Source organism: Drosophila novamexicana, unplaced genomic scaffold, assembly GCF_003285875.2.
Source record: "Drosophila novamexicana strain 15010-1031.04,08,12 unplaced genomic scaffold, DnovRS2.1 tig00000512-arrow-arrow-pilon, whole genome shotgun sequence".
Classification (NCBI taxonomy): Eukaryota; Metazoa; Arthropoda; class Insecta; order Diptera; family Drosophilidae; genus Drosophila; species Drosophila novamexicana.
Genome location: NW_020824809.1, coordinates 1,304,806 through 1,329,244, shown reverse-complemented (window position 1 = coordinate 1,329,244; position 24,439 = coordinate 1,304,806). Strand labels below are relative to the sequence as shown.

At 39.3% G+C, this 24,439-nt stretch overlaps 4 protein-coding genes across 6 annotated transcripts; 2 read left to right on the top strand and 2 right to left on the bottom strand.

Moving 5' to 3' along the window:
- Nucleotides 1-667: 667 nt before the first annotated feature.
- Nucleotides 668-14,786, bottom strand: LOC115761924 (tachykinins). 3 transcript variants are annotated; one of them, XM_030703942.1, is made up of 4 exons: nucleotides 14,670-14,786; nucleotides 1,814-2,494; nucleotides 1,294-1,507; nucleotides 668-1,234 (listed from the first exon to the last, which is right to left on the bottom strand). In XM_030703942.1, exons 2-4 carry the CDS (start codon nucleotides 2,456-2,458, stop codon nucleotides 1,215-1,217), a joined length of 879 nt encoding a protein of 292 aa, XP_030559802.1. In that variant the 5' UTR covers nucleotides 2,459-2,494; nucleotides 14,670-14,786; the 3' UTR covers nucleotides 668-1,214. The 3 variants fall into 3 exon arrangements, with proteins under 3 accessions (XP_030559802.1, XP_030559804.1, XP_030559805.1); XM_030703944.1 differs by having other exon boundaries at nucleotides 668-1,228; XM_030703945.1 differs by having other exon boundaries at nucleotides 1,294-1,483.
- On the top strand, nucleotides 5,962-13,040 carry LOC115761923 (beta-galactosidase). The gene is made up of 5 exons (XM_030703941.1): nucleotides 5,962-6,148; nucleotides 9,946-10,188; nucleotides 10,260-10,474; nucleotides 10,533-10,950; nucleotides 11,127-13,040. The coding sequence occupies exons 2-5, from the start codon at nucleotides 9,962-9,964 to the stop codon at nucleotides 12,187-12,189; spliced, it is 1,923 nt and encodes a 640-aa protein (XP_030559801.1). The 5' UTR covers nucleotides 5,962-6,148; nucleotides 9,946-9,961; the 3' UTR covers nucleotides 12,190-13,040.
- Nucleotides 14,787-17,381: 2,595 nt separating the features above from the next.
- On the bottom strand, nucleotides 17,382-19,726 carry LOC115761972 (kelch-like protein 18). Its single transcript, XM_030704015.1, has 4 exons — nucleotides 19,417-19,726; nucleotides 18,493-19,340; nucleotides 18,166-18,424; nucleotides 17,382-18,102 (listed from the first exon to the last, which is right to left on the bottom strand). Exons 1-4 carry the CDS (start codon nucleotides 19,543-19,545, stop codon nucleotides 17,620-17,622), a joined length of 1,719 nt encoding a protein of 572 aa, XP_030559875.1. The 5' UTR covers nucleotides 19,546-19,726; the 3' UTR covers nucleotides 17,382-17,619.
- A 487-nt stretch (nucleotides 19,727-20,213) lies between these two features.
- LOC115761859 (GRIP and coiled-coil domain-containing protein 2) lies at nucleotides 20,214-24,384 on the top strand. Its single transcript, XM_030703852.1, has 5 exons — nucleotides 20,214-20,359; nucleotides 20,481-20,574; nucleotides 20,635-23,705; nucleotides 23,877-23,994; nucleotides 24,054-24,384. Exons 1-5 carry the CDS (start codon nucleotides 20,333-20,335, stop codon nucleotides 24,137-24,139), a joined length of 3,396 nt encoding a protein of 1,131 aa, XP_030559712.1. The 5' UTR covers nucleotides 20,214-20,332; the 3' UTR covers nucleotides 24,140-24,384.
- The last annotated feature ends 55 nt before the right edge of the window (nucleotides 24,385-24,439 follow it).

The following is a 24,439-nucleotide window of genomic DNA, read 5'->3' as shown; positions in this document are numbered from 1 at the left end:
AGTATTTTTGTATTTAGAATGTATACATATGTACACATGTACATATTTAGGTACTTGTCTTACAAGAACATATGCCTGAAGGCTGTTATTATTTTTCGATTACCAATTCTAAGAAAAATTAAATGGTTGTTTGATGTTTTAGTTTTATTTGAATTCATTGTACCAATAAATGAGTAAAAACGATACGAAAAGTTTGTGTTTCGGGCGGAATCTCAGCTCTTGTCAAAAATAAATAGACGAGTTTATTTGTTAGTCGACGTTTAATAGGTAAGCCGATTAAAAAATATTTTTCGCCGTGTATGGGTTTTCTTTAAAAGTTCTTTTAGTAGATCTTTGTATTTGGTATCACCTATTCGAACATCAGAGAGCACTTACTTGTTTGTTACTTATGGACATGTCCCATCATTGTGTTTTGTTTGTTAGTCATTGCTGATAACTCAGTGTTTCACATTTTTAGATTTGACCTTGTTCAGATTTCGATGGGACTTGTCGGCAGCTGATCCAAAATATTTTTAAATTTGCCTTGAATTGCAAAGATTATGATGTACGAAAGTTCTTTCTAAAAATTAAATTATTTCATTTCATTTTCATTCAAACAAAATTCCAACAATTGGAAATTACCAATTATGATTAGAATTGTTAATAATAAGTAGTTTTTATTTATGTACCAATATTTACAATAATCAATTGAACATTTGCGCTATTTATGTAGGTATATATATATATATATATAAACTTTAAGTTTATTTTGTAATCGTTTAAATTACCGTTGTAATAATTAATTGCAAATAAATTAACATGTCGCTTTCACTTACATACATAGCTTTGTCTGTGTGTGTGTGTGTGTGTGTGTGCACAAAATGGAATTCTGAAAAATCTATATTAGGTACATGAAGTACTTATTCAAGTTTAATATGGATTAATTTGTTTACAAGTAGATATGCGAATGATTTATTTTATGTACCACATGGGGCTAAAATGCGATTTTAATTAGATTTACATCGCCTTACGTTTCGTTAATTTTACATTAAAACGAAACAGACAAAATCTTTTCTGTGTGTGTGGGTTTGTGTATGTGTGCTTATGTTTTAAATAATCTCCAGCCCAGTGATTATTTATAACATTTGCTTTGCCTAGTTAAAAAGGAACTTCCGTGTGTCATTCGTCAAAACTAAATGAGGAAAGCGCTCGCCAATCTGTGCCACCAGTTCCGCTTACTCTGCAAGCGCTGCAACTGACAGAGGCTTATGAATAGTACGATTGCCTAGTTCTACAGGTTACTTTTCTGCTTACCTGGACGTTTACCCCTCATGCCAAGAAAGCCGCTTGGTGCCCTTTTGCCGCCAATTAGATAGACCCAGGGCCGCATGGCATTCGGTTCTAATCCTGGTCCATCCTCTACATTGCTTTTCTTGCCACGCACAGCTACAAATTTACTGTTAAAGTCCGCGTAACGTTGCTTCTTTCCACGCACATCGTATGCCTTTTTAAAGATTTTGCGCCACAACTGGGCATGGTTAGTTCCATAAATGTTTTCATTTACAATTAATAAAGAGTTTCAGATAAGTGCGTGACAAAATATATTCATTATAAGTTAAAGAATATAGAAGTGACAAAAATATTCAGAATATGATAAATAAAAAAATATCGATTTTTTTCAATATTTTGCTTATATAAAATATAGTATAATAAAATGTTAAATAATTAATATTCATATTTTTTAATTAAACTGTATTGTACGCAGGAGATTTCGGGTTTGTCGCCCGGTATTTTTTGTCTCGCGCTTATCTGTAGTTGTACGTAATTGGCTTACCTCTGACAGAGCAGCCCGCTTGTAATGTTGATGTGAGACATCCTTTTTACCTCGCACGCCTACAAACGAGTTGACAGGAGCTCTTTTTGCAAGCAGCTCCATTGCATCTTCCCCATTCTCAGCAGCATCGTACTCAGCCAACGACGGACGCTTTCCCCGCATACCAGTAAATCCGGTAGGCGCTCGCTTCGCCACATCAGTCCCATCAATTGCAAGATGCTCAAGGAAATCCTGCAGCAGATTCTCCCGCAGTCGGTCCTCCTCCATCTGCTGCAGTAAATCATGCAGGCGGTTGCTATTCGGGGTAAATTTCTTACCGCGCAAGCCAACAAAGGCTAGCGGAGCTTTCTTTAGTCTACGCATGTTTTCATTGTAAAAGTTGCCCGCATCATCTTCGGTGTAGTCCAAGGGATCGGGGCCTAACCAATTGTCATCTGCCGATGGCTCCTGTTCATTTTTACCTCTCATGCCAATAAAGCTTACATCAGGGGCTCGTTTTACCATATTTCGTGATTGTGGCTCTACTCCAGGCGCAGAAGTGCCAATGGTGCTAGCGTCAACATCCTCTGCCTCGGCTTCAACATCGCTGCTTGCAACTACGGCAGCTGTTAGCAACAGCACCACTAACAGTTGCTGATTACGCATTGTTTACTATTTCTGTTGCGTGCTTTTAGGCAGGTGCTAAAAAATTAACGACCGCCAGATGGCGCAAAAGTTTTGAAAAATATTAGAGAATGCCCATAAAACTCCAGGGTGCTCTAGTCGGGACTACCCGACTAGCAGATATTCCGCACCCGCGCCAAGTCGCTATAACGGAAATTCGAACTTCCTTCTGTAGATAAGTACATTCACAAAAAGACTGCACACACGCAATCTCGCAGGCTGAAAAATGCGTCTTTTATGCTGCGGCTGTGTGTCTTTTCCGCTATTGAAAAACCGCTTCATATTAGTTTCGGTCGTTACCGACCGATATTTATAAAATTTTAAAGGGATAAATATGGCATCTGAATTATTTTAAATACCAAAGCCCAAGGCTAAAACAAGGATGAAATCGAAAGACTAAAGCATACCGGCTGTTATAATATTTAAGATGTAACTGTAAAACATAATATTGACTTCAATTCTGGTCGATTTCTTGAAAACGAGGCAAGTTATTGATAATATTAAACTAATTCTGCATACTATATGAGGAACAACTTTTAAAATTTTAAGTCTTCAAAGCTAACACTCAAAAGAAGGGAACTGATCAATGGTTTTTTAAATTATGTATAAAAACTGGATATTAATTGTGCCCAAATTATAGTTGGCCGTACACACCACATACTTACTATTAATAATATAAAATGATAATAATTAATTAATAGCGGAGGTGTAAAAAAGAATGACACAATATACTTTGCTTATGAAACATGTTGAGCTGCGCCTTCTTGACCTTATTTTGTTGGTTGTTCGCTCGCATCAGGAATTCCATCTGTTAGACTGGAATACATCTTTGTTGTCACAGCTACAGCTCAATTGCAATTGGTACAAAAAGTCAACTGCTGTTGTTACAATTTATAGTCGCATAAGCAAATATTTGCAGACCGCACAAGCGGAGCCACCTTGGGGCTGAAATGGGTTGCCTCTGCTCCAGTGCATCTATTGCTTGTCATTGATTATGCTCAAAAGTTGTCATCGCTCTCCCTCTCGTTAAGTAAAATTGCCATGCAAATGCGCTGGCAATGTCTGAGGCACACTCTCGATAAGAAGGCTATGCTTATCCAGCAGCCAGCAAGGCAACTGGTGCTAGACCAGCAAGAACAAATAGGGGATCGACTACAAGATGCCTTTTTATACATAACTGAAGATGATTTAATAGTGTAAATACCGAGTATATTCATTATTCAATATATACAAAATCAAATCGTTATCACCTCTATTTGCAATAAAATTATTCTTAAATTATTTCCCGATCCTGATGTTTTACTACAATATCATGAAATAAAAATAAATTTATTCTTACTCATGGATTCAACAATTGACATTCTTTTTTCTGACGGAATATGCCCTTTTAGAGCTATCTACAATAAGGGTATGATAGCACTAACGATGCGCGCACAGGAAGCGGTAGACATGTAATTCAATTGATTGCCACTGGCGGCGAAAAGAAGTTCCAAGCCATGGACCAGGCGACAAGTGGCAATTGAATTGAACGCAAAAATGCATTTGAATTGAATTGATGTTAAATTTGCGGCAAACAACAACGGGCCTAGCTTAGCGCGTTTGACTTCTGTGGATGGCTGATGGCTTTGATTTTGTTTGGTCTAAGTTTAAGTGCCAAGTGTTGAAAGTTTTTAAACACTAAACATAATAGAGGTGGCGATAGAAAATGTCAAAGTATCAGGCGGGTCGCACAGGCGGAGAGCGAATCCAACTACTATTTCTAAGCCTAAAGTTTCTGGCGCAAAATTAGCAGGCAGCAAAGTGTAGCTTCCTGTTTTTGAGGCGCCGCCCCTCAAGGCTCTTCATCATGACATGAAAGTGACAACAGGCAGAAGTCGAACAATGGCTTAGAAACAGGGCCAGTAGACAGTCCTCACATGTGCCGCCCCCGAAGCGTATGCATAATGTGGGTGGCCTTAAGCTAATCTGTTAACATGTAAGTGGGAGTGTAACGTGTGTGGCTGCCTGCCTAATTGTCTATGTATATGTAGATTTATGTTTGCTTTGTGCAGCCCCGGCGGACACTTTAAACTGCCAAAAGGCCAACGGTCTAACGTTCGTGTTAGTATTAAAGAAGCGAAAGGCGTCGCAGTGCGAGATTTACATTTTTGCCAAAAGAGCGCCCAGAACGTGCCACGGATATCTTTGTGTACATGTGTTTGTTTGTGTATCTATACGGGCAATAAAGGCCCATTAACTCAGATGTCGACCCACTACAACAACAATAAAAGGAACAAGCGTACGAAATAAATAATAGAATAACACGGAATAGAAAATTCATTTTTGCAGCAATTGGTCGCTCCATTTTCAGTTTGCCTGCGGCTGCATCTCGTCATCGCCCTTTTTGCATATCTCGCGCAGCTCCAGCAAAAACAACAAACCAGGGGATGGGGTCAAAAAGCGTGTTTTTGGGCAACAGTTAATGCATAGAATATGAAGTCTGCCCATACCTCTTTTTATAGCCCCTGCAGCTGTAGCCCAATTCAAATCATGCTTCACATTCATAAGTATAAGCCAAAGTTGTACATTTTAGCCATTGGTCGCATTCACCAACAGGAGGAACCAGAAACGTTGTACAAAAGGAGCCTATTAACAAACATATGGGCCTTTGACAAACAAAGGTTGGTTTTCGTAGCCTATTTTCCATATACAGACAGCTATGTAGCTATGTAGATTGCTTATGTTATTGTAATTTGATTACCGCTTCACATTTTTTGAAGCATGTCTGGAGTAAAGATTTTGATTAAGATTGTGGATGATATATGCTGGAAGCTTTAAATACAAAACATTTATTTAATTAAAATTATAATGAATTATTACAAAGTGCAACCAAATGATTTCTATTCTTATATTTATTATTACTAATTGTTTTACCCTTTGCTACAAACTGTTCTTAAGCCAGAAGACTTCGAGTCCGCTTAGATTTTTTTTTACCATAAAGAAAATCTTTAACCAAACCCGTAGCTAAAAAACAAATGTGCTTTAATAAATACATTTCTTTAAAATTTAAGTACACTCTTTTAGGCTCTCGCTCTCTCTTTTAACAATGATTGGTAGATCAGATTTAGCGTATAAAAGCCAGCGCTTGAGAGGGAAGCTAAGAACTAAACCACCGATTATAATTTTTTCTTTGTTTTCAGCCCCCTGGACATTTCAATATACACAGTAATATGTACAAATACGTGAATATATGATTAGTTTAGAATAAGGAATAATTAAAAATGACAAGCTTAATTTATATCAGAAAATTAAGTTTTTTATTTGCTCAAGATGTGTTTTAATCGAGCAAGTTATAAAAGTTCTTTCCCACATGTGAAAAGTGCTGAGTATGCACATATGCTTACATTAAGCATACATAAATGATTCAAGAATCGTTCTCGCCGAGTGCTTAGATGCACTTATCAACAGTTCGTAGCTGGCGATCGTTCAGTTTCAGTTTAGCTTTGAAGCGAGACGCACGGCTTGCTCCAGCAGTGAATTAACTAAATGAAACGTGCACAGTGTTCATAAGAGAAAATTACATATTTACAAATGTACATACGGATCTAGAGCCTTTAGTTGTGTATATAAATTTATCCTAGGCGGTAAATCGTGACTGATAAGCAGATAAAGGCGTTCCACGCTGAGAACCAGGTGAGCCTCGATAATGTGACAAAGAAGCAAGTACTGCTATCTCCATGGAACTCACAGTCGAAGCCTGCTGACCTGCTGAATGAGATTACCGCGTACTGCTCAGCTAATGGATTTCATAGAATTCGATGTGATATTTAGCTCAGCCCAGCAAAAATAAAAACAATGGGCTAGTCTAAAACAAAACAACTTTCCCATCAGGTAGCTCTCCGGGAACATGGGCATGGGCTTGGGCTTGTACTTGGGCTCAGGCATGCAAAATAATTGAATTGGGTCAAATGTTTAAAATGCCTGTCTCATGTTGTGCGATTGGCTGGCGCTGAATAAAATTAAAGATATGCCACAGATTTCGTTGTTCTTGCCTATATAAATTACATTTTACGCATTCCGTTTTGACTACGGATATATGATGTACAAATGTACATACATATGGGTATGTGAGTATGTAAGCATATATGGAAAAATCGTTTTAGTGGTTGCCTCAATTTTGGCAGCTCTGCAGCACTCATTCAAGTTCAGGGCCGGGAATTCACACATCATTTAATTCACTTTCAATTAAGAACACGCACTACATTAGCTTTGATACATTATAGCAGGTTGTTTTTTATTTATACCCTAAATTTATTAAAAATAAGTAAAAGGGTATAATGTATTTGGGCATGTGCATGTAATAGGCAGAAGAAGGCATCTCCGATCCCATTAGGTATATCTTTTCTTGATCAGCATCAATAGGCGAACCGATCTAGTCATGTCCGTCCGCACTCCGTATGTATGAATTCAAGGATCTCAGAAACTATGAGAGCTAGAGAAACTATGATATTTCAGCTGTAGGTCCTGCTCGTGCCCGTGCAGTACGAGATTTTTTACGATAATCGATAGCTTGCCCCGATTTCTTTAGAAAATCTTTTAGATGAGTGACCAAATTTGATATGAATACCATAGTAGTAGTAGTAGTAGTAGTAGTAGTAGTATTAAAACGCAACTACCCACCAAAATAAAAATATATATATAAAAATATTATATGACACAATAGCAACTACTGTTTCATCAAGCTCGGTTAAGAAACACAGAAGTTATTAAAGAAAACGTTTGCTTATATTGACACGTGTTTGCGGGAGCAAGCAGAACTTGGAAGAATTTGTTTAAGCATGCAACATATGCATTTATTCATGCGCGTCTTTATAAATTTCTAACAATTGTATTGTATTTTGTTCTGTGTGTATGTGCTGCTATTTTATTTTGTGTTTAGTAGAGGCTGTGGAAAGTGGTGTTGTCTGTTACGGGTACGAATCCTAATAGAGGAGCTTTTTTTAACATCTTTTTATTAATGCTGGAGCAATCAAGTTAGTAGCTGGGGCTGCATTGGGTGTTGGTAGAACAGGGTTCAGGGTATCCGCTAGTCGGGAACTCTTGACTGGAGCCTTTTGTTTTTGTACAAATCATCATCATAGATCGCAACTTGGGATTCACAAATGTTAATTGAAATAACATTAAAATGACTGGGATCAATAGGTTTCTGGGTGGGCACAAAGCTGTTTTGCTGAAGCGAAAAAGTCTATTATTTGATTTACGAATGAGATTAGTCCGTTTAGTCAAAAAACGTGTGTTACATCCACATAGAAAATTTTTCTTTCCCTAGTTCTGTTTGTGCTTAGCCAATGAAGCTCGATGTTCGTGAATTATATTGAAATACAATCAAACAACCCTTCATAGACACCGGTTTCGAATAGAAGCCTCGAGAGAATTTTTATGAATTATCTTAAGTTATGTTAATTTCTTCCCAAATGTTCAATAACTTCTTTATGATTATATTGAATCAATATCCGAGACGACGTGCTTCTTAGTTTCAATGCTACCTTAAAGGTACAATGTATATATCCTATTTATACCCTGTAATACAAAATTATATGGAGAACTTTAAAAAATAAAATCAATAGAAATAATCTCATCGATTGTAAGATTTATTATACTTTTAACATTTTTGGCGAGCTATATATAATACTACATAATTTAACTCCAATCCGCATAATGCACACGCCTGTGTGCCGTTGGCCAACAATCTTATATTATCTTCAGCTTGCCGAACAATCTCTTTTCATTTTTACTTTGTACTTTATTCACCAGTTTGATGAAGCAAAACAGAACTGAAATAATGGTCACATATCAAAATGGTGCATGAAGCATAAGCAAATGTAAATCGTGAGGTAGATCACACACGTACATACATAATCTTGCTTTAAGTGGGGAATATGTCAAAAACTAATTTGGCAACTAGCAGAACTGCGACCAAAAAACATTTCATTATAATTTTCGAGCAAATGCGTTTCGAACAGCAAATAGATAAATAAAATCAAGTAAGAGAGCTCTATTCGAGAGTGCCCGAATAGCAAATACCCTGCACCGTCTATACATTTATACTTTACGAGAAGTTCCATGGCATAAAACGTGCGAGAAATACTCAAAAGTGAAAGAAAATGTTTTCATGCTATAAATAAACTTATACACAAGAAGTATCTTCCCTAAAAATGCAAGTCTCTAGATTAGGTATAGGGTTTGTTTTGAGATGGACGCGCTCAAACATACGGACGGGCGAACGCATAGACATACAGACAGAAGGGTATGAGTAGATCGAATCGGCCATTAATGCTGACCAACAATATATATACTTTATAAGGTCGGACAAGTTAACTTCTGCACAAAACCAATATACCCTTTTTACACATTTTCAATGAGTTTAGGGTATAAAAATATGAAATATGAGTGCGCATAAAATGATTGCTGAAAATGCTAAAGTTTTGGCAAAAGTTATTGGCCAAACAAAACCGCATTAATTTATAATTGATTTATTCACTGAGGCTCCGCATTAAATTAGTTGATTTTATAAGCAGAACAAACAGAGATTTGTTCAGTTAGCTGTCAGTCAATTAGTCGGTCAGTCAGTCGGTGAGGGAAGAGGCATTGCTGACACACGCCAACAATGCCAACTAAATAATTGAACCATGAACTTGAATTGAGGCATCTCCACTCATCCCAGCTGAACTGTTTGCGATGGCTGAAGATTTTACTGGGTTGCTAGTGAATATGTTATAGGAAGCTGGCCGATTTTGTTTCCGGCAGCAGCAAGATGAGTGTCGGGGCCTCGGATGTTATGATAAGGAAAATTCGCACAGGGGGAAGTGGCATTCGTTTCCTGTGAAGAAATCTAAGCCAATCGTTTGAATTGCAGTAGTGGAATATGGAACAACCGCCAGGTATATTTATGCTTTGTAATTTAATCGGACTGAGCAAATAGGTTAAAAGCACCAAACTATTCCAAGTGATTAAATATTAAAGAAAGCTGTCTGGCTATACACATAAAAGTGAAATTTAAGTCATAATATATTAATAACCTTCAGTATTCAAATAAAATTGGCTCATAAAAGGCTATTTATATTAATTAGCCTGTTGATTCTTGCTAGAGAGTAATGATATATTAATGTTCAATAATGTTTGCTGTCTATTTTTTTTCCATTTTTTGCTCTGCTCTTTAGTAATTCAGCTGCCTCTAATTGATATAGATAGAACACAGATTTTAGCTGATATTTCCCCGAATTTCGTCTTATTTGAAATTTTCTCAAAAGTATAACTTTGTGGTTTATCTAAGGCATAATCAGGCTTTGCTTCGTTTAGCCATTGTATTCTACTGGTTCAACTAATGACCAATATGGCTTACAAATTGTAGCGCACACAACTAATTGATAGTAAATCGGGGTATTTTTCTAGATAATTTAATACTTCTGTTATATGTTTTTTCATGGCAGCATTCGCCTGGTCAGAATGAATTTGTACTATGGTTTGACAATCATATTGGCATTGGTTTCAATTGCTAAAATCGGCAGCAGCAGTCGCTCCTTCGTTGTGGACTATGAGAATGATCGGTTTCTAAAGGATGGACTGCCATTTCGCTTCATATCCGGCTCCTTTCACTATTTTCGGGCTCATCCTGATACCTGGTCAAGGCATTTGAGAACAATGCGTGCCGCTGGTCTCAATGCAGTTACTACGTAGGTTCAAACATGGCAACTGTCCTGCAGTTTGAATTTTAAATAAAATATATTTTTGTACATCCAAAAAGATACGTTGAATGGTCACTACACAATCCCCGCGACGGCGTCTACGTTTGGAATGGCATTGCAGACTTGGAACGCTTTATACGTCTGGCTGTAGACGAGGACTTGTTGGTGATACTGCGTCCAGGTCCCTATATTTGTGCCGAGCGCGATATGGGCGGCTTTCCATACTGGCTTTTAAACAAGTTTCCTGGCATACAATTGCGCACAGCTGACATTAGTAGGTTTCCCCGGCAAAGTACCCAACCAAAAAAGTTTACCCAATTCTCTTTCTGCAGACTACCTTAGCGAGGTGCGCATATGGTATGCTCAACTAATGACACGCATTGTGCCTTATCTTTATGGCAACGGTGGACCCATTATCATGGTTCAGGTCGAGAACGAGTATGGTTCGTACTTTGCTTGCGACCTAAATTATCGGAACTGGTTGCGCGACGAGACCCAGAACCATGTTAAGGATAATGCCGTGCTGTTCACCAACGATGGACCCACCGTGCTGCGTTGCGGCAAGATTCAGAATGTTTTGGCTACGATGGATTTTGGAGCCACGACAAATCTCAAAGACATCTGGAGCAAACTGCGACGATACGAGCCTAAAGGTCCGCTAGTAAATGCCGAGTACTATCCCGGCTGGCTGACACACTGGACAGAACCTATGGCCAATGTGAGCACTGAGGCAATAACGGGAACGTTCATGTAAGTGGTATTAAGACTTTTGTTAGGAGCAATAATTGCGAATGCAGATATTCTAATGATTGTAAATATATCATTAAGAAGTTACCAACTATATATCAATAGTTCTTTTAATTACACAGTTTTGCTTGAAATATTCAAAAAATATTAATTGAAAATTATTTACGCTATACTTTCAGTGATATGCTAGAGAGTGGAGCCAGTGTCAATTTCTACATGTTTTATGGTGGTACTAATTTTGGTTTTACGGCGGGCGCCAATGATAATGGACCTGGTAACTATATAGCAGACATAACCAGCTATGATTACGACGCACCCATGACAGAAGCGGGTGATCCCACGCCCAAGTACATGGCACTACGCCACATTATTGGCAGGTATTTACCACTGCCGGATGTGCCAGTGCCGCAGCCGGTGCCCAAACGTGCCTACGGCATAGTCAGGCTGCTCAGCTGCTGTACGTTGTTTTCCAAAGAGGGTCGAGAAAAACTCAGTACGGGCGTTGTGCGCTCTACGAAACCGAAAACTTTTGAGGCCCTGAACCAATATTCTGGTCTGGTACTGTATGAATCTTGGTTGCCCGCGCAGTTTAAACGGGATCCGAGTATGTTGCATGTGCGTGGCCTGGCGGACCGTGGCTACGTCTATGTAGACAATGAATTTGTGGGCATACTGGCGCGAGAGACGCCCATCTTTGATTTACCACTAAGTGCTAGCTCGGGTAGGCACTTACAGATTCTGGTAGAAAATCAGGGACGCCTTAACTATGGAAGGCAGCTAAATGACTTTAAGGGCCTCACGAAGGATGTGCGCTTGGACAAGCAGATATTAACAAACTGGAATATGACCAAGTATCCGCTGGAATCGTACGAAAACCTGGAGACTCTCATAACCCAGTCGACTGAAGCGGCAAAAGTTGGCTTTCAAGAGATCAGAAAGCTGAAGACGATACTACGCAATGGACCAGCCATCTACTACGGGACGTTAACCATCGACAGCGCCGATCAGCTTGCGGACACATACTTGGATATGTCCGGCTGGGGAAAAGGTATTGTCTTTCTGAACGGCGAGAATCTGGGCCGCTACTGGCCTCTGGTTGGCCCGCAAATAACACTATATGTGCCCGCCGCAGTTCTACAAGTGGGCAGAAACCGTTTGATCCTGGTGGAATACCAACAGACGCCGACTACTATGGAGCTGCAGTTTCGCGATACGCCCATTTTAAATAGCAGAGTAAATTAGCTTAAACAACAATAGTAGATCATGATATATGACATATGTATATTTTTCAAAATTAATTCTTTTTGTAAGGCATTAAAATCTGGTGATGGCTTCTTTTTTCCTTTGTAAGCCTGCTGCTTAAAGACTCATTACAGCAGCAGGAGCGACAAAAACAGTTACCGGGAGACACGCATGTGACCTTTGTGCGCGTGCCGCCTTCCCAAATTAATCCCAAATGATTGAAGTCTACAGCAGCGCAGAGGCTGGTGAACCACAGTCCGCAGAAGTTCAAATTCGCCGTCTTGGCTCGTTAGTTATAGCGCCCCGGTTAAAATGTGGGTATATAGAAATATATGTGTGCGTCGACGCCAGATCCATAGACTTGATATATTATAATAGACCCTTTAAATTGAAAACGCATTGAAGCGATATTTAAACTTCGCACCGTTGGGCTTGTAAGGATAACTGAACGTCTAGGTAATAATGTTAAATAATAAAAAACGTACAGATTAAACGGCAAAAAAAAAAATAAAATTAAAAAAACGCTGCGAAAATGAGTTAATTTTCAATTTGACTAAGAAAAAAAATAAAAAAACCATGCTGTCATGCTGAGTTAATTTGAACTACTTAACGTTTAATTCATGATCCTAAATGACCTATTAACTAAACTGTAAAATGTTTAATGCATAATGAGCTGCACACCCAAACGAAATTGTAGGCTGTTCGAAACGACGTCGCGCCTCAGGGTTAAGTTCGCGGATCTTATTTTTTAATTTAAATTAATATAGATTGTGAAATTTCTTTCACAGTTTAATAAAAGCTTAAAACATGCTTTCCGCAAAATTTATTATGAAAATCGATCGATTGCTTCCGTAATATCAATACCTTTTATTATTGATTTCAAAAATATTTGAAAAGAAAATAATACGATTTTAAAGTGATTTGTTTTTTTGGGATCTTATTTTGAATTTATGTTTGATTTTATGTTTTCCAAAGCTTATAAATAGTTTGTAATTTTATTCAATAGATATAACCAGAAACATAACCTTTAATATATCTATTTTGAGTTTCTAATAGGAACACCCTCTTGACCATCACGCTGCTGTAATGAGACCTGTTCCTACAATTCTTTTTGTACGTGCTGTTCAGGTTCATTAGACCGCGCCATGGGCGTCACACTCGCAGCTTACCATCGGATATTTATTTTTTAAAGCATCTCTTAGGCGCAGCTGCAACTCGAGTACTTTGAAATGTGTACAAAGCCTGTGTAGGTGTGTAAGAGTGCTGTGCACAAACATTTTGTTCTACTTGCTACTCATGTACGTATTTATGTACTAATTGTGACTGTCCAAGTTGACATAAAACAAGTAATGGCCCAGAGGCTGTTTTAAAGCGTCGCCCCATGTTGCCCATTTGTAGTTTTTACAGAATTTTAATCTTGTGTCCCCGAATGGTGATGCGTGTGTCATATCACAACACCGGATGCGAGTGGCTTTAGTTGGCTCCGAGCCGCCGATGCGTGGCACAAGTAAATCTCCGCATTGATGTAGGTTTTTATTAGCTTTAGCCGCCGGCTGGCGTTCAAATGTCAAGTTGCTAACTATATGAAAGGTCACAAAACATTTTGATAAGATACAAGTGAACAATTACTAAGAAACATATTAATTATTGTAAGTTCGGTGGACATCATTGAATTTAATTCATTGTCTTTATGAAGTGTTTAAATAGCATTTTCGCAGTCTACTGCGCATTACGGATAACATTCCCGAATTGAACAAATTATTATTAGAATTATTCGTGCATTTAGAACATATTGATCCATTTGAAAACAAACCTAAAAAAAAATTCTATTTAAATGGTGTTTATTTATCCACATTTGAATCAACTTAAATTTTCTTTGAACAGTTAAATATTTTCTGTTCTTAAATATTTTTGTATATATATAAATAAAATGATTAATATTTTGTCATTTAAAGTCGATTCTTAAAACAACAACATCCTGGGTTATTTTATTTAATTTTTAAGGATAAAATGAGGTCTTCCAGCAGAAGCAATATTAAGTGCTGGGCTTGACCTCATGGAAAGCAATCTTGCACAGAAAACTAGTTTCTTTAACATCTTTTTTTCCCAAGCAAGCTTCAACAACTGAGAATGTTTGGCTGAAAAACAGTTTCGAGTTTCTTCACTTTGTTAACACTTAACAGTACATTTTTATTTTTACTTAATTCGACACGCAAACTGAGCAAAACATTCAGTCTGTAACTTATATCTTTTTTGTGTAATTTTCTAAATGATTTCGAATTCGTTACAAGGCAAGATAAGGTTAACTGCCTGTAACAAAACAATTCAAACAGGGAGCTTAAATAGATAGAAGTCAAAAACTATTGTAAATATCTTAATTTTTTTACAGTCTTAGCAACATTGTAATTCAGATAAATTTGTGTTTCCACAAACTATGAAATATGCTTGGTATTAAAAATTAAATATAACAATGCACTTACAATTTTGAATTGTTAAAATTTTAAATTTCAACTGTGTGCCTTGTGGTTTTCCAACAGCTCTTTGTGAGCTACTTAATTTTTTACAATTGTCTTTTTATGGTACGCACCGAACGAACACGCCGAGAAGTATGCAACAACTGAGCGACAGATCAAAGCGGCAATGGACTTTATAAATGCTCGACGCAGGCCGCCAACGAAGAATACAAGTACAACCAGAACACACATACAGCTGGATACGTTTCGTTAGACACACTCACACAGCGAACAGGAAACGACAAGTACGAAGCAGCTCGGGAGTCGCTCGGCTGTCGCTTTCCGCGTTCTTGTTCGTGCATATCAACAATTGGTCGAATAGAAACTCATATGTGAGTGTGTATGCGTATGTGTGTGTGTTATTCACTGAGTGGCATGGGACTCGTACATATGTATGCGAGCATACATGTAGCAGAGTTTGGTATTGGTGTTGGTCTGCTTTTATGTGGGCGCCACTTTGTTGCAGAAAACAAAAAAAGGAATAACGGATGCATACTTTCAGGTCGCGGCGCGCAATTGAATTGGACGGAAATTTTGTTTGCATATGTGAATAAAACATTAAACAAGAAAAAATTGGGTCTGCCCTTGATATATATATATAGGAAAATCATATGCAATGGAGCACCATTTGTTTTTTAAAATTCATTTTCCCAAAAAATTCATTTGGCCTGTTCTTATAATAATCGATTAACAAGTAACAAATATAAACTTTTCAAAAAAATCCAAAGCTACATATTTGCATTTAGCCCGATAAATACAAATAATAATTCGAGAGTCCCTAAATAATGACTGTCCGTTTAAATTAAACGCACAAAAACATATTTTTTTTTTAGAATTCTCTGTAATTTTATGCCTGCGTCATGCAGTCATGGGCGATGGCACGGGAGAAACAATAACAGGCAAAAATCTGCATCTTTTAGGCGCGTACTGCATTCAAACGTCGGGCGGCACTTGAGGCGAGGCCAGCTTGGAGAGCATCAACACCAAGACCTAGACCGAACAACCAGAAGGCAAGATATAAAAATACCACGTGCCACTCGTAAGAGCCAAGTGCATGCAAACATGACCGCCCACATCCGTTATCCTTTGCTTATAGCCGAAAGGCAAACGTTTATTACTGTACCCTGTGCGAAAAACAACAAAATAGTTAAACAACAGTTTTTAATACAAATGCAAATTCAAATGTATACAACCAAATAAAGTAACAGTATGCCGTTGATCTAAGTAATTTAAGTATGACATCTGCCCTACTTTTAATTTCTAAAGTTTCTTAGAGTATTCTTTAGGCAGAAGTCCAAACGCACTCATATTTTGTTTTTTTTTGAATTACGAAATAAAATAAATTCAATGCTTAGTTTTCGTATTCTTTGAGTATCCGACAGTCTAGCATACATAAAAGTTGTCTTATCGTTTTTTACCTATGGCCAGTGCGTGTTTTTGGTTTAACTAAAATTGAACATGAAAATAGCGATGTTGCTGTAGTGTAGCTGGCCGTTTATCGCGCATCCTCACCCTGGCATTCTTCGAAGTCAACGATTTTCGCGGCCATAAAACTCGATTGTGCAATGCTGCAATTTGCATTTAGATTGCCAAGCACTTCTTGTAACGCTTACAACGAATATCGTATTATATAGTCACTGTTTCAATTAACAACATTCAGCCGTTCATCCCAACTCCCACGTGCTTTGGTCTTTTTAGCAGACGTTCAAATATTTACGCTGGCAATGACAAACATAATTAGCATTTAATTAAACTAAAATTGCGCAATGCTTTTGTTGATAGACAAGCAATTGGTGATTTGATTATTGAAATCAAATAAAGCTGCCGCAAAAGCCTGCACGCCTTTGACAATGTAAATATACGTATATATATAATGCAGATAGCATGATCAAAGCCCTATTTACAGACCGTTGTATTCTGGGAATGGTACACCACCACCCCTTGACCCGACCATCGTATAAAATTGATAAAGCGCGGCGACAGTTTTGTGTTATTTTGTGGTGTGTCATTTGTCTATAAATGGAATTTATACTGTTAATTACATTATGGTCTCGGAAATGGCATTTATTGCCTGAGATAAGCCGCCTGACCACAGAATGTAGAGGTGGCGCCACCTGTTGTTCGTTGGAGTCGGCAGATCTGCTGCTGGAACAGCAGGTCGCACAAATTCAATTTGAAATTGCATTTAAAAAATGATACAACACAAAAGACGTCCAAAAGGACAATTGAACTGCATAATAGAGGGTTGCCAATAGAGTTTATTAGCTGAATGGAGTGATTTTTATTATAACAAGTCAATACTTGATGATACAATTATTTCTACCCATGCCATCAAGCCTAAACACCAAGCAATGTTAAAAAGTACTTGGCGTTAACTCAAACTGTTGAGTAATATGGGTTGAAACATATGGAGCTACCCTCTTAGAACGTAAATTTCAAGCTTGTGCGCGATTCTCGTTTTTGCTGTCTGTATATTGTTGAGCAAACAAAGCGAATTTTTTGCACATATGGAACACAGCAATTGATTGCCGTGATATGCGAGAAATGAGATATATATGTATTTGAAATTGGCACAACAATAATTTGATTACAACGAAACGCGTCAACGCCGATAACACAAAATAGTCCAAATACGTATATATTGAATTGCATTGCTGAGTTACGATTTTAAATTTCTAAGGTTTAATGAGTATTTTAGGCTAGAGTCAAATTACAAACTAACAAAAATATACAACTGGAATGTAATATAATAATCAATCCTGAATTACGCATAAACAATTTTAGAAATAGAACCGTGGTCGTAGCACCACTAAAGCTTAGTTGCACACTAACACTTGCAATATGCATAAGATTACAATATATAATTGTATAAATTAACTAATCAAATAACTACGTGAGAATTTTTTGGCTAGGCAAGCTAATCAATGCGTATGACGCCAGCACCAACACCACCGCTGTGCGCGCACATTGGAGGCATGAAGGTCCACTTTTCAGTCTCCGGATCGTAGACTTCAACGGTAGACAGATTCGTTTCTCCATCATAGCCGCCTATGGCCCACAGCTTACCCATATTGGCAGCCAACGCGACACGCGATCTTTTACAGTTCATGGGCGTCACCAGCTTCCACGTGTCTGTTAACGGATCGTAGCACTCCACGGACCGCAGAAACGAGTTGCCACAGTAGCCGCCACACACATAGATTTTTCCATTGAGTGTGGCTACGCCCAATCGACAGCGACGATTCAGCATAGGTGACATCTTGATCCATATATCCTCGTTCTGATCATAGCGCTCCACAGAGTCAAAAATTGACAAGCCATCATGGCCCCCTAACGCATAGACGTAGCCATTAAGCTGTGTAACTCCGCCTGCTGAACGATATTTCATCATTTGGGCCACCTGAAATGATAGTGTTGGGTATAATGAGTATCATTTTTGATATGTTGAAACAATTCTACACACCGTTTTCCACGTGTTGGTCTTAGGATAATAAACCTCGACAGTGTTAAGCGATGTAACGCCATCGTAACCACCACAAACATAAATGCAATCATCCAAAGCAGCCACCCCAACGGCGCTGCGTTTGCACAACATTGCACAGCCCTGAGACCATTTGTTTTTGCGCGGATCATAGACCTCCACTGTCGACAGTCTTTCGGTGCCGTTGAATCCTCCAAATGCATACAATTTACCATCCAAAACAGCCACACCAACTCTTGAGCTGTCGATTAAATATTAAATATACGAATTTAAATGCAATTAACAATATATATGAGAATTTAAACTTACCGCATCATGGACATTTGTTCACCCATTTTCCATTTTTTAGTAATCGGATCGTAAATCTCCACAGTACTAACCGACTCACCAGTGCTGGCTAGACCACCTACGGCATAAATTTGGCCTGTGAAGAACTCGCCGCAACGTTGACGAGTGCGAAAACTTTGAAGCAAGCCACGGCGCTCAGGCATCAAATGAAAGTCTTTTGCCTCATCTAGAAGATCGCGACATTGGTGAGATGAACGTATCAATTCCTCGCGTGCAACACGGTCCGCTAAAAATTGCGGTGATAAGAGCGGCAGACGCACTGCGGCCAGTACTTGTGGAAATAGCTCCGAACGTTTCTCCTCGGCGTATTTAACCCAACGCATGCAAGCTTCAAACACAACCTCCTCGTTGCGCACGTTAAGTCCATCGCGTCGCATTAGCTCCAGCAACTGTTCGCAGTCCAGTGAAAGGAACTCCTCAGATTGTGATACCTTGGCAAAGTTTTGATCAATGTACTTGTCCGCGGCATCGGTTAAGTGACGACAGATCATTGAGTCGCCAAAGGTGCGTATTCCCAGCACATTATGCGGATGAAAACGGGAGATGAGAAAACCAGCGCAGGCGTCGCGCACATTGGAAAGTTGCAGAAACGAAGCGCCGACCATAAGGCTCTGGACGTTTTGGTTATCGATTCGAACCTGCCCGCTATATACATAATTAATCAGACTTTCCAGAGCGCTAGGTTCAATCTCCTTCATAGTGATTTCTCTGATGCGACTCTCCGCCATGTTGTTGGTGAACATTGCATAAAAGTATGGTACAGTGGCAGCCAGAACAACGCGATGCGCCGAGAATGTCTGATCCTCAACCTGCATGTGCATGTGTTTATATTTAGAAACTGGCAGTAGATAATGATAATGCACAGATCTGGAGATGGCAACCAACCTTCAGTGTGACATCACAAAGTTTGCCCAGTCTTCGTATCTCCTTGAACAATGGAAAACTCTCGCAGAATAGCTGTTCATGCTTGTATATTAAGGATTGATCCTCCAGTTGATTGTCGCTCAGATCCATGCTTATGGTCTCAGGCTCATTTACTACCAACAACAACCAAAAACAAATCCACTGCAATAAAATACTTCCAAAAATACCAAAATAAACAATCGCTAGAGATGGACAAATTAACGATTTCTTAGTCACTGTTAATACTGTGAAATATTACTAGATTCCAAACAAATTAAACAAGTGTAGATTTAATAAGCTTGTATTTTATTTGACATTAATAAAATAAACTATTTCAAATGTCGAAAATGATTTTAAAATTTATAAGATATGTCTGATATAGAAACATAACTTATATTGAATTGTATTAACCTTTAAATGCTTAATTTGCATTTACCAACAGTAAAATACTTTCAACTTGTTTCGATTTTGGCTGTTTTTGGTGAAAATATCGATAGGAAATCAGCTGATTCATACAAAATCAAAAATCAACTGCAGGGTGACCGTCTGAAAGATAAGTTCAATACATTTCTCTCATTTCAAGTGTCTAGTGATAGACTAACTTCAATTTTCTAACACATATGTTGTTTTTGTTTATAATTTTTTTTTAAATATTTTCTGGTCATATAATTTACATGCAACATGAACAAACATTTAAATAAGATGGGTTGATATAACAGCTCGATTTGTCAATCCCTAATTGCGACATCGACTAAATATATCGTTTATCGTTAATTTACCCATCTGACAAGTTGTTCACTTTTTATTTGGTACAATTTTTTGAAGAAGGTAGCGAAAGGTTAATATATACACATGTTTGCTAGTTAGAGTTGAAGAGATCAGGCAGACAACATTGAACATGGATACAACAACTAGGGACACACAGGTACTTAAAGGCTGCAAAGTCAAAAGCGAAAGCAAAAAGAGCAACGAAAGCAAAACAATGACGTCTCACCTACATAAATATGTGCTTGGATGTATATGTATGTATTTCTATATGCTTGCAGAAGAATCCAATTGAAGCTCTGAGTAAAGATGAACTGATCAACAAGTACAAAGGACTGCTTGGTATTGCCAAAAAAGCGAAGCAGGCCAAAGATGGTAAGACAATGTGGTAAAATCATTATTATGTCCTAAAGTATATGCTTATCTCATGAACAGAGCTCACCGAAGAGAATCGTCAGCTGAAGGAAGCATTGGCAAAGGCCGCCGCCAAACAGAGCAGTCTTCCCGCAATGCAGGAGATGCTGCAGGATTTCACCGACAAGAACCTTATTTTAACAGAGCAACTGAGCACCCTTCAGCGCAGGGTCAAAGAGGATACCGATCGATTGGAACAATATGAAATTGAGAACGAGAGCCTTAAACGTCAGCTGGGGCGCCTGAGCGACGAAAATGATGATCTGCTTGCAGACATTGAGCGAATGGAGCAGGCTATGCAGCAGGTTAACGCTCTTGGCAGCGAACAACGCAAGAATCTAGAACTTCTTGAGTTGGACATTGCCAAAATTAAAGAGGCCGAGAGACATAATGACATGCTAAGGCAACAGGCTGATAGTGCAGCAGAAGAGGCAAAACAACGCGAATCTGAACATGCCGAGCTCCAGCAAAAGTATGAGTCGGTAAAGCAGCTAAACTCGGAGCAGCGAAAGAAGTTTAACTCACTCAAAGATAGGTTTATCGATGTGCATCGCAAACTCAAAAACCTGAAGGAGTGCAAGTGTGTGCTTCTCGAAACACAGCACGAATACGCGGCTTCCGTATCCAAGTGGCAGCAGGAGATTATCAAAGCATCGCAACTACTCTGTGCCAAAATGACAGCGTTGCAGCAGGAAAATATGCAGCTAAAGAACCGGCTAGAGATGCTTAAAGCAACGAACCAAGTCTCCAGTCATAACAAGCAGTTATTGCAAAAAGTTTGTGAGCTAGAGCGTTTGTCCAAGCTGGTAAAGAAGGAGCATCAGCAAAGTCACCATCCACAGACGACATTAGACATTGATCGTGTACTTGCCAAGTTGACCTGCGTGGAGCAGCTGGCGAACGTTGTTAGGGGGCAGCAGATCTCACAGCAAACTGTAGAGACTGTTAGCACTTTCAATGTTGCCTACTTTAATTCAAAGCTCAATCAAATGCAGAGCTTGACTCAGGCATTGCGGGAAGAGCGCGGTCGACAAGAAAACTCGTTGAAGATAATGGAGCTACAACACGAACGCGAGAATGCGCAACTGGAGGCGAATTGTGTGGAGTTGCGCCAGCAGAATGAAGATTTGCAAACGCGCTTTCAACTAAAGGAGCACGAACATGCCGATTTGCTGGCCGAGATGCGTGAACTAAATGAGGCCTTAAAGGCGCGTGGCGATGTCATTTCACGTATGCAGGAGCAGCATGATAAGAGTCACAAGGAGTTGCAAACGATAACAGAGAATCTAACTGAAAAGTCAAAGCAAGTGGAACATCTCCAGAGCAAAATTGAGGAACTGGAGCAACAGGAGCAACTTAATGGGGACGCACAGAGCGATGTGCTGTCTACCTCTACCATTTCACGAGCTGAGGAGCTGAGTCGCTTGCGTGAACTGGACGATGGATATGAGGAGAAGTACAATAAGTTGCGTGCGCTGGCGGCAAAGTTAAAAAAGAAACTACAGGAACAGACACAGCAAATCAAAATCATGGAGCAAGCAGGAGCAGCTAAACTGGAGACCGAAGTGGAAGCCATTAAAACAGCGCAGGCGCAGCTTCAACAAGATTTGAATGCAGCACGTGCCGAAAACCAAAAACTTAAATCCAAGGAGAAGTCAAAGAGCTCGAATGTATTAAGCCTGGAAATTGACGCCGCTGAGAAATCTTTGGCCGAAGTGAGTTCAAAACTATTGGCCAAGACAACAGAGCTGGAAGCGCTGAGGGACACATTGATTAGCAAGGAGAACACCATTACCCAGCTTCGCCAGGAGATAAACATTCTGGAGCAGGCCCAGAACGGGGAGGCAGCACATAGCAAACAGCTTAAGCAGGAAATTGATCGCATGCAAGCACAGCTAAAGGATGCTGTGCATGGCAAACAGGAGGCTCTTTCTGACAAAAAGGCGCTGGAGCAGAGCGTGGAGAAGCAAAAGCTGCAGGTCGATGAAATGCAAGTTCAGCTAGCTGAGAACACTCAAAAATACGAGACCAAGCTCAAGCACTTCCAGGAGCTGCTAACAAACAGCATACAACAGCTGGAAATGCGACAGGACGCTTTTAACCAACTGGAGGCAACTTTGCGCCAAGCCGAACGCACCAATGAGCAGCTCCAATCGGAGTACTTTGACTACAAGCTAAAGGCACAGTCGGTGCTACGCAAACAGCAAAATCGTGATACGGATAAAGAAAATTCCCTTGAGGCAGAACTGGCCACGGTGCGTGCTAATGTTCAGAAACTGCGCACCAACAATGAAGAGTGTGCACTGCGAATTACTCATCTAGAGTCGCAATTAGATAATCTTCAGCGAGACAATACGAAACTGCTGCGACGCAACCAGGAAATGATTGCCATGGTCGATGAGATGCGGGAGCAAAATGAGACCCTGACATTGGAAAATCAGAGACAGCTGCAACAGCAGCAACAGCAACTCCAGCAGCACCGGCTCCAGATTGAGCAAATGGACGATGTGCATCAAGTACGTGTCGCGCAATTGCAGCAACAAATTGAACAGTTTGAAAAGGCGGCCAATGCCAGTCCGGTCCGCCCCGTAGGACCCATGACGGCAACTGTAGGTGTCGACTCCACCAGCCCAGAACAGAGTAAAATTGATTACCTGTTGGATCACGATAGCAGTGGGGAAACACTTGCACAGTTGGCAGCACAACGCAAAATTTCAACTGCTTCGCGTCGCTCCCACGATTTTATGCCACTGGATGAACTACTGAATACATCTATGAATGCTATTAATAGCGATACGGTGACAACGATTTCCCATTTCGGACGCAGCGTCAGCATGCAGGACGATGATTTAGAGTTGGATGCAGGATGTGGGGAAACGCAAGCGGCACTGTTGGCCACCAAAGAGCGTTTGAGCATACAGGAGAGCCGTGTCCGTCATCTGACCGCCCTGCTGGCAGAAAATGAACAGGATCTAGCCAAGCTGACCCAAATGAATGATATGCTCAAAGAGGAACTCCGCCGTCAGGAACGATCCGAAGAACGGGAACAGCACATGCACAACTCAGAATATCTGAAAAACGTATTCCTAAAGGTAAACATTTTTTTATAAACTAAACATCACTATCATAAAAATCGCTTGGTTCCCAAATGAAGCGAACCCGGTTTTTTTGTTGTTCGTCATTTTTTTTGTGGTGTATAGGTTCACAAATATGTGTAGTGTTAAGCTAACAGAATATATAATCTTACAAAATATACAATACAGTTTATCACATTGACTAATTCTGATGAGCGGCAACGCCTGGTGCCAGTACTGAATACAATTCTACGGTTGAGTCGCAACGAGGTGGAAATGCTCAACTGTGTGGCTAAAGGACAGAAAGGTAAACTAAAAGCTAAAACCTTTTCCGTTAGAATTCTTAATAGTATATTTGTCACTTAGTTTCTAGTGAGGGTACCAATCGCAGCTGGACTGGCTTTTTGAGTGCGTGGAGTGGAGGCGGGAACACAGCGAGCAACAATAATTAACTGACTCCTGCTATTTGGCTTTAATGGTATTATACTTACTCGGTAGGGAAGATGCAGTCGCCCTTATTGGCTAGTTTATCTCGATATGTACTATATATTGTGTAAATTTTGTATATGGTTGTTTTCACCAAAATTGTATTTATGTATTTTTAAAACGATTCTGTTGAACTTCTGATTTAGTGCTGTCCTTTAAGTATGTATATAACATAGAGCGCCCTATACAACACTCTATAACCAATATATATATATATATGTAAAAAACACATTGCTGTGTACTTTTTTGAACGATAGTCAAATGTC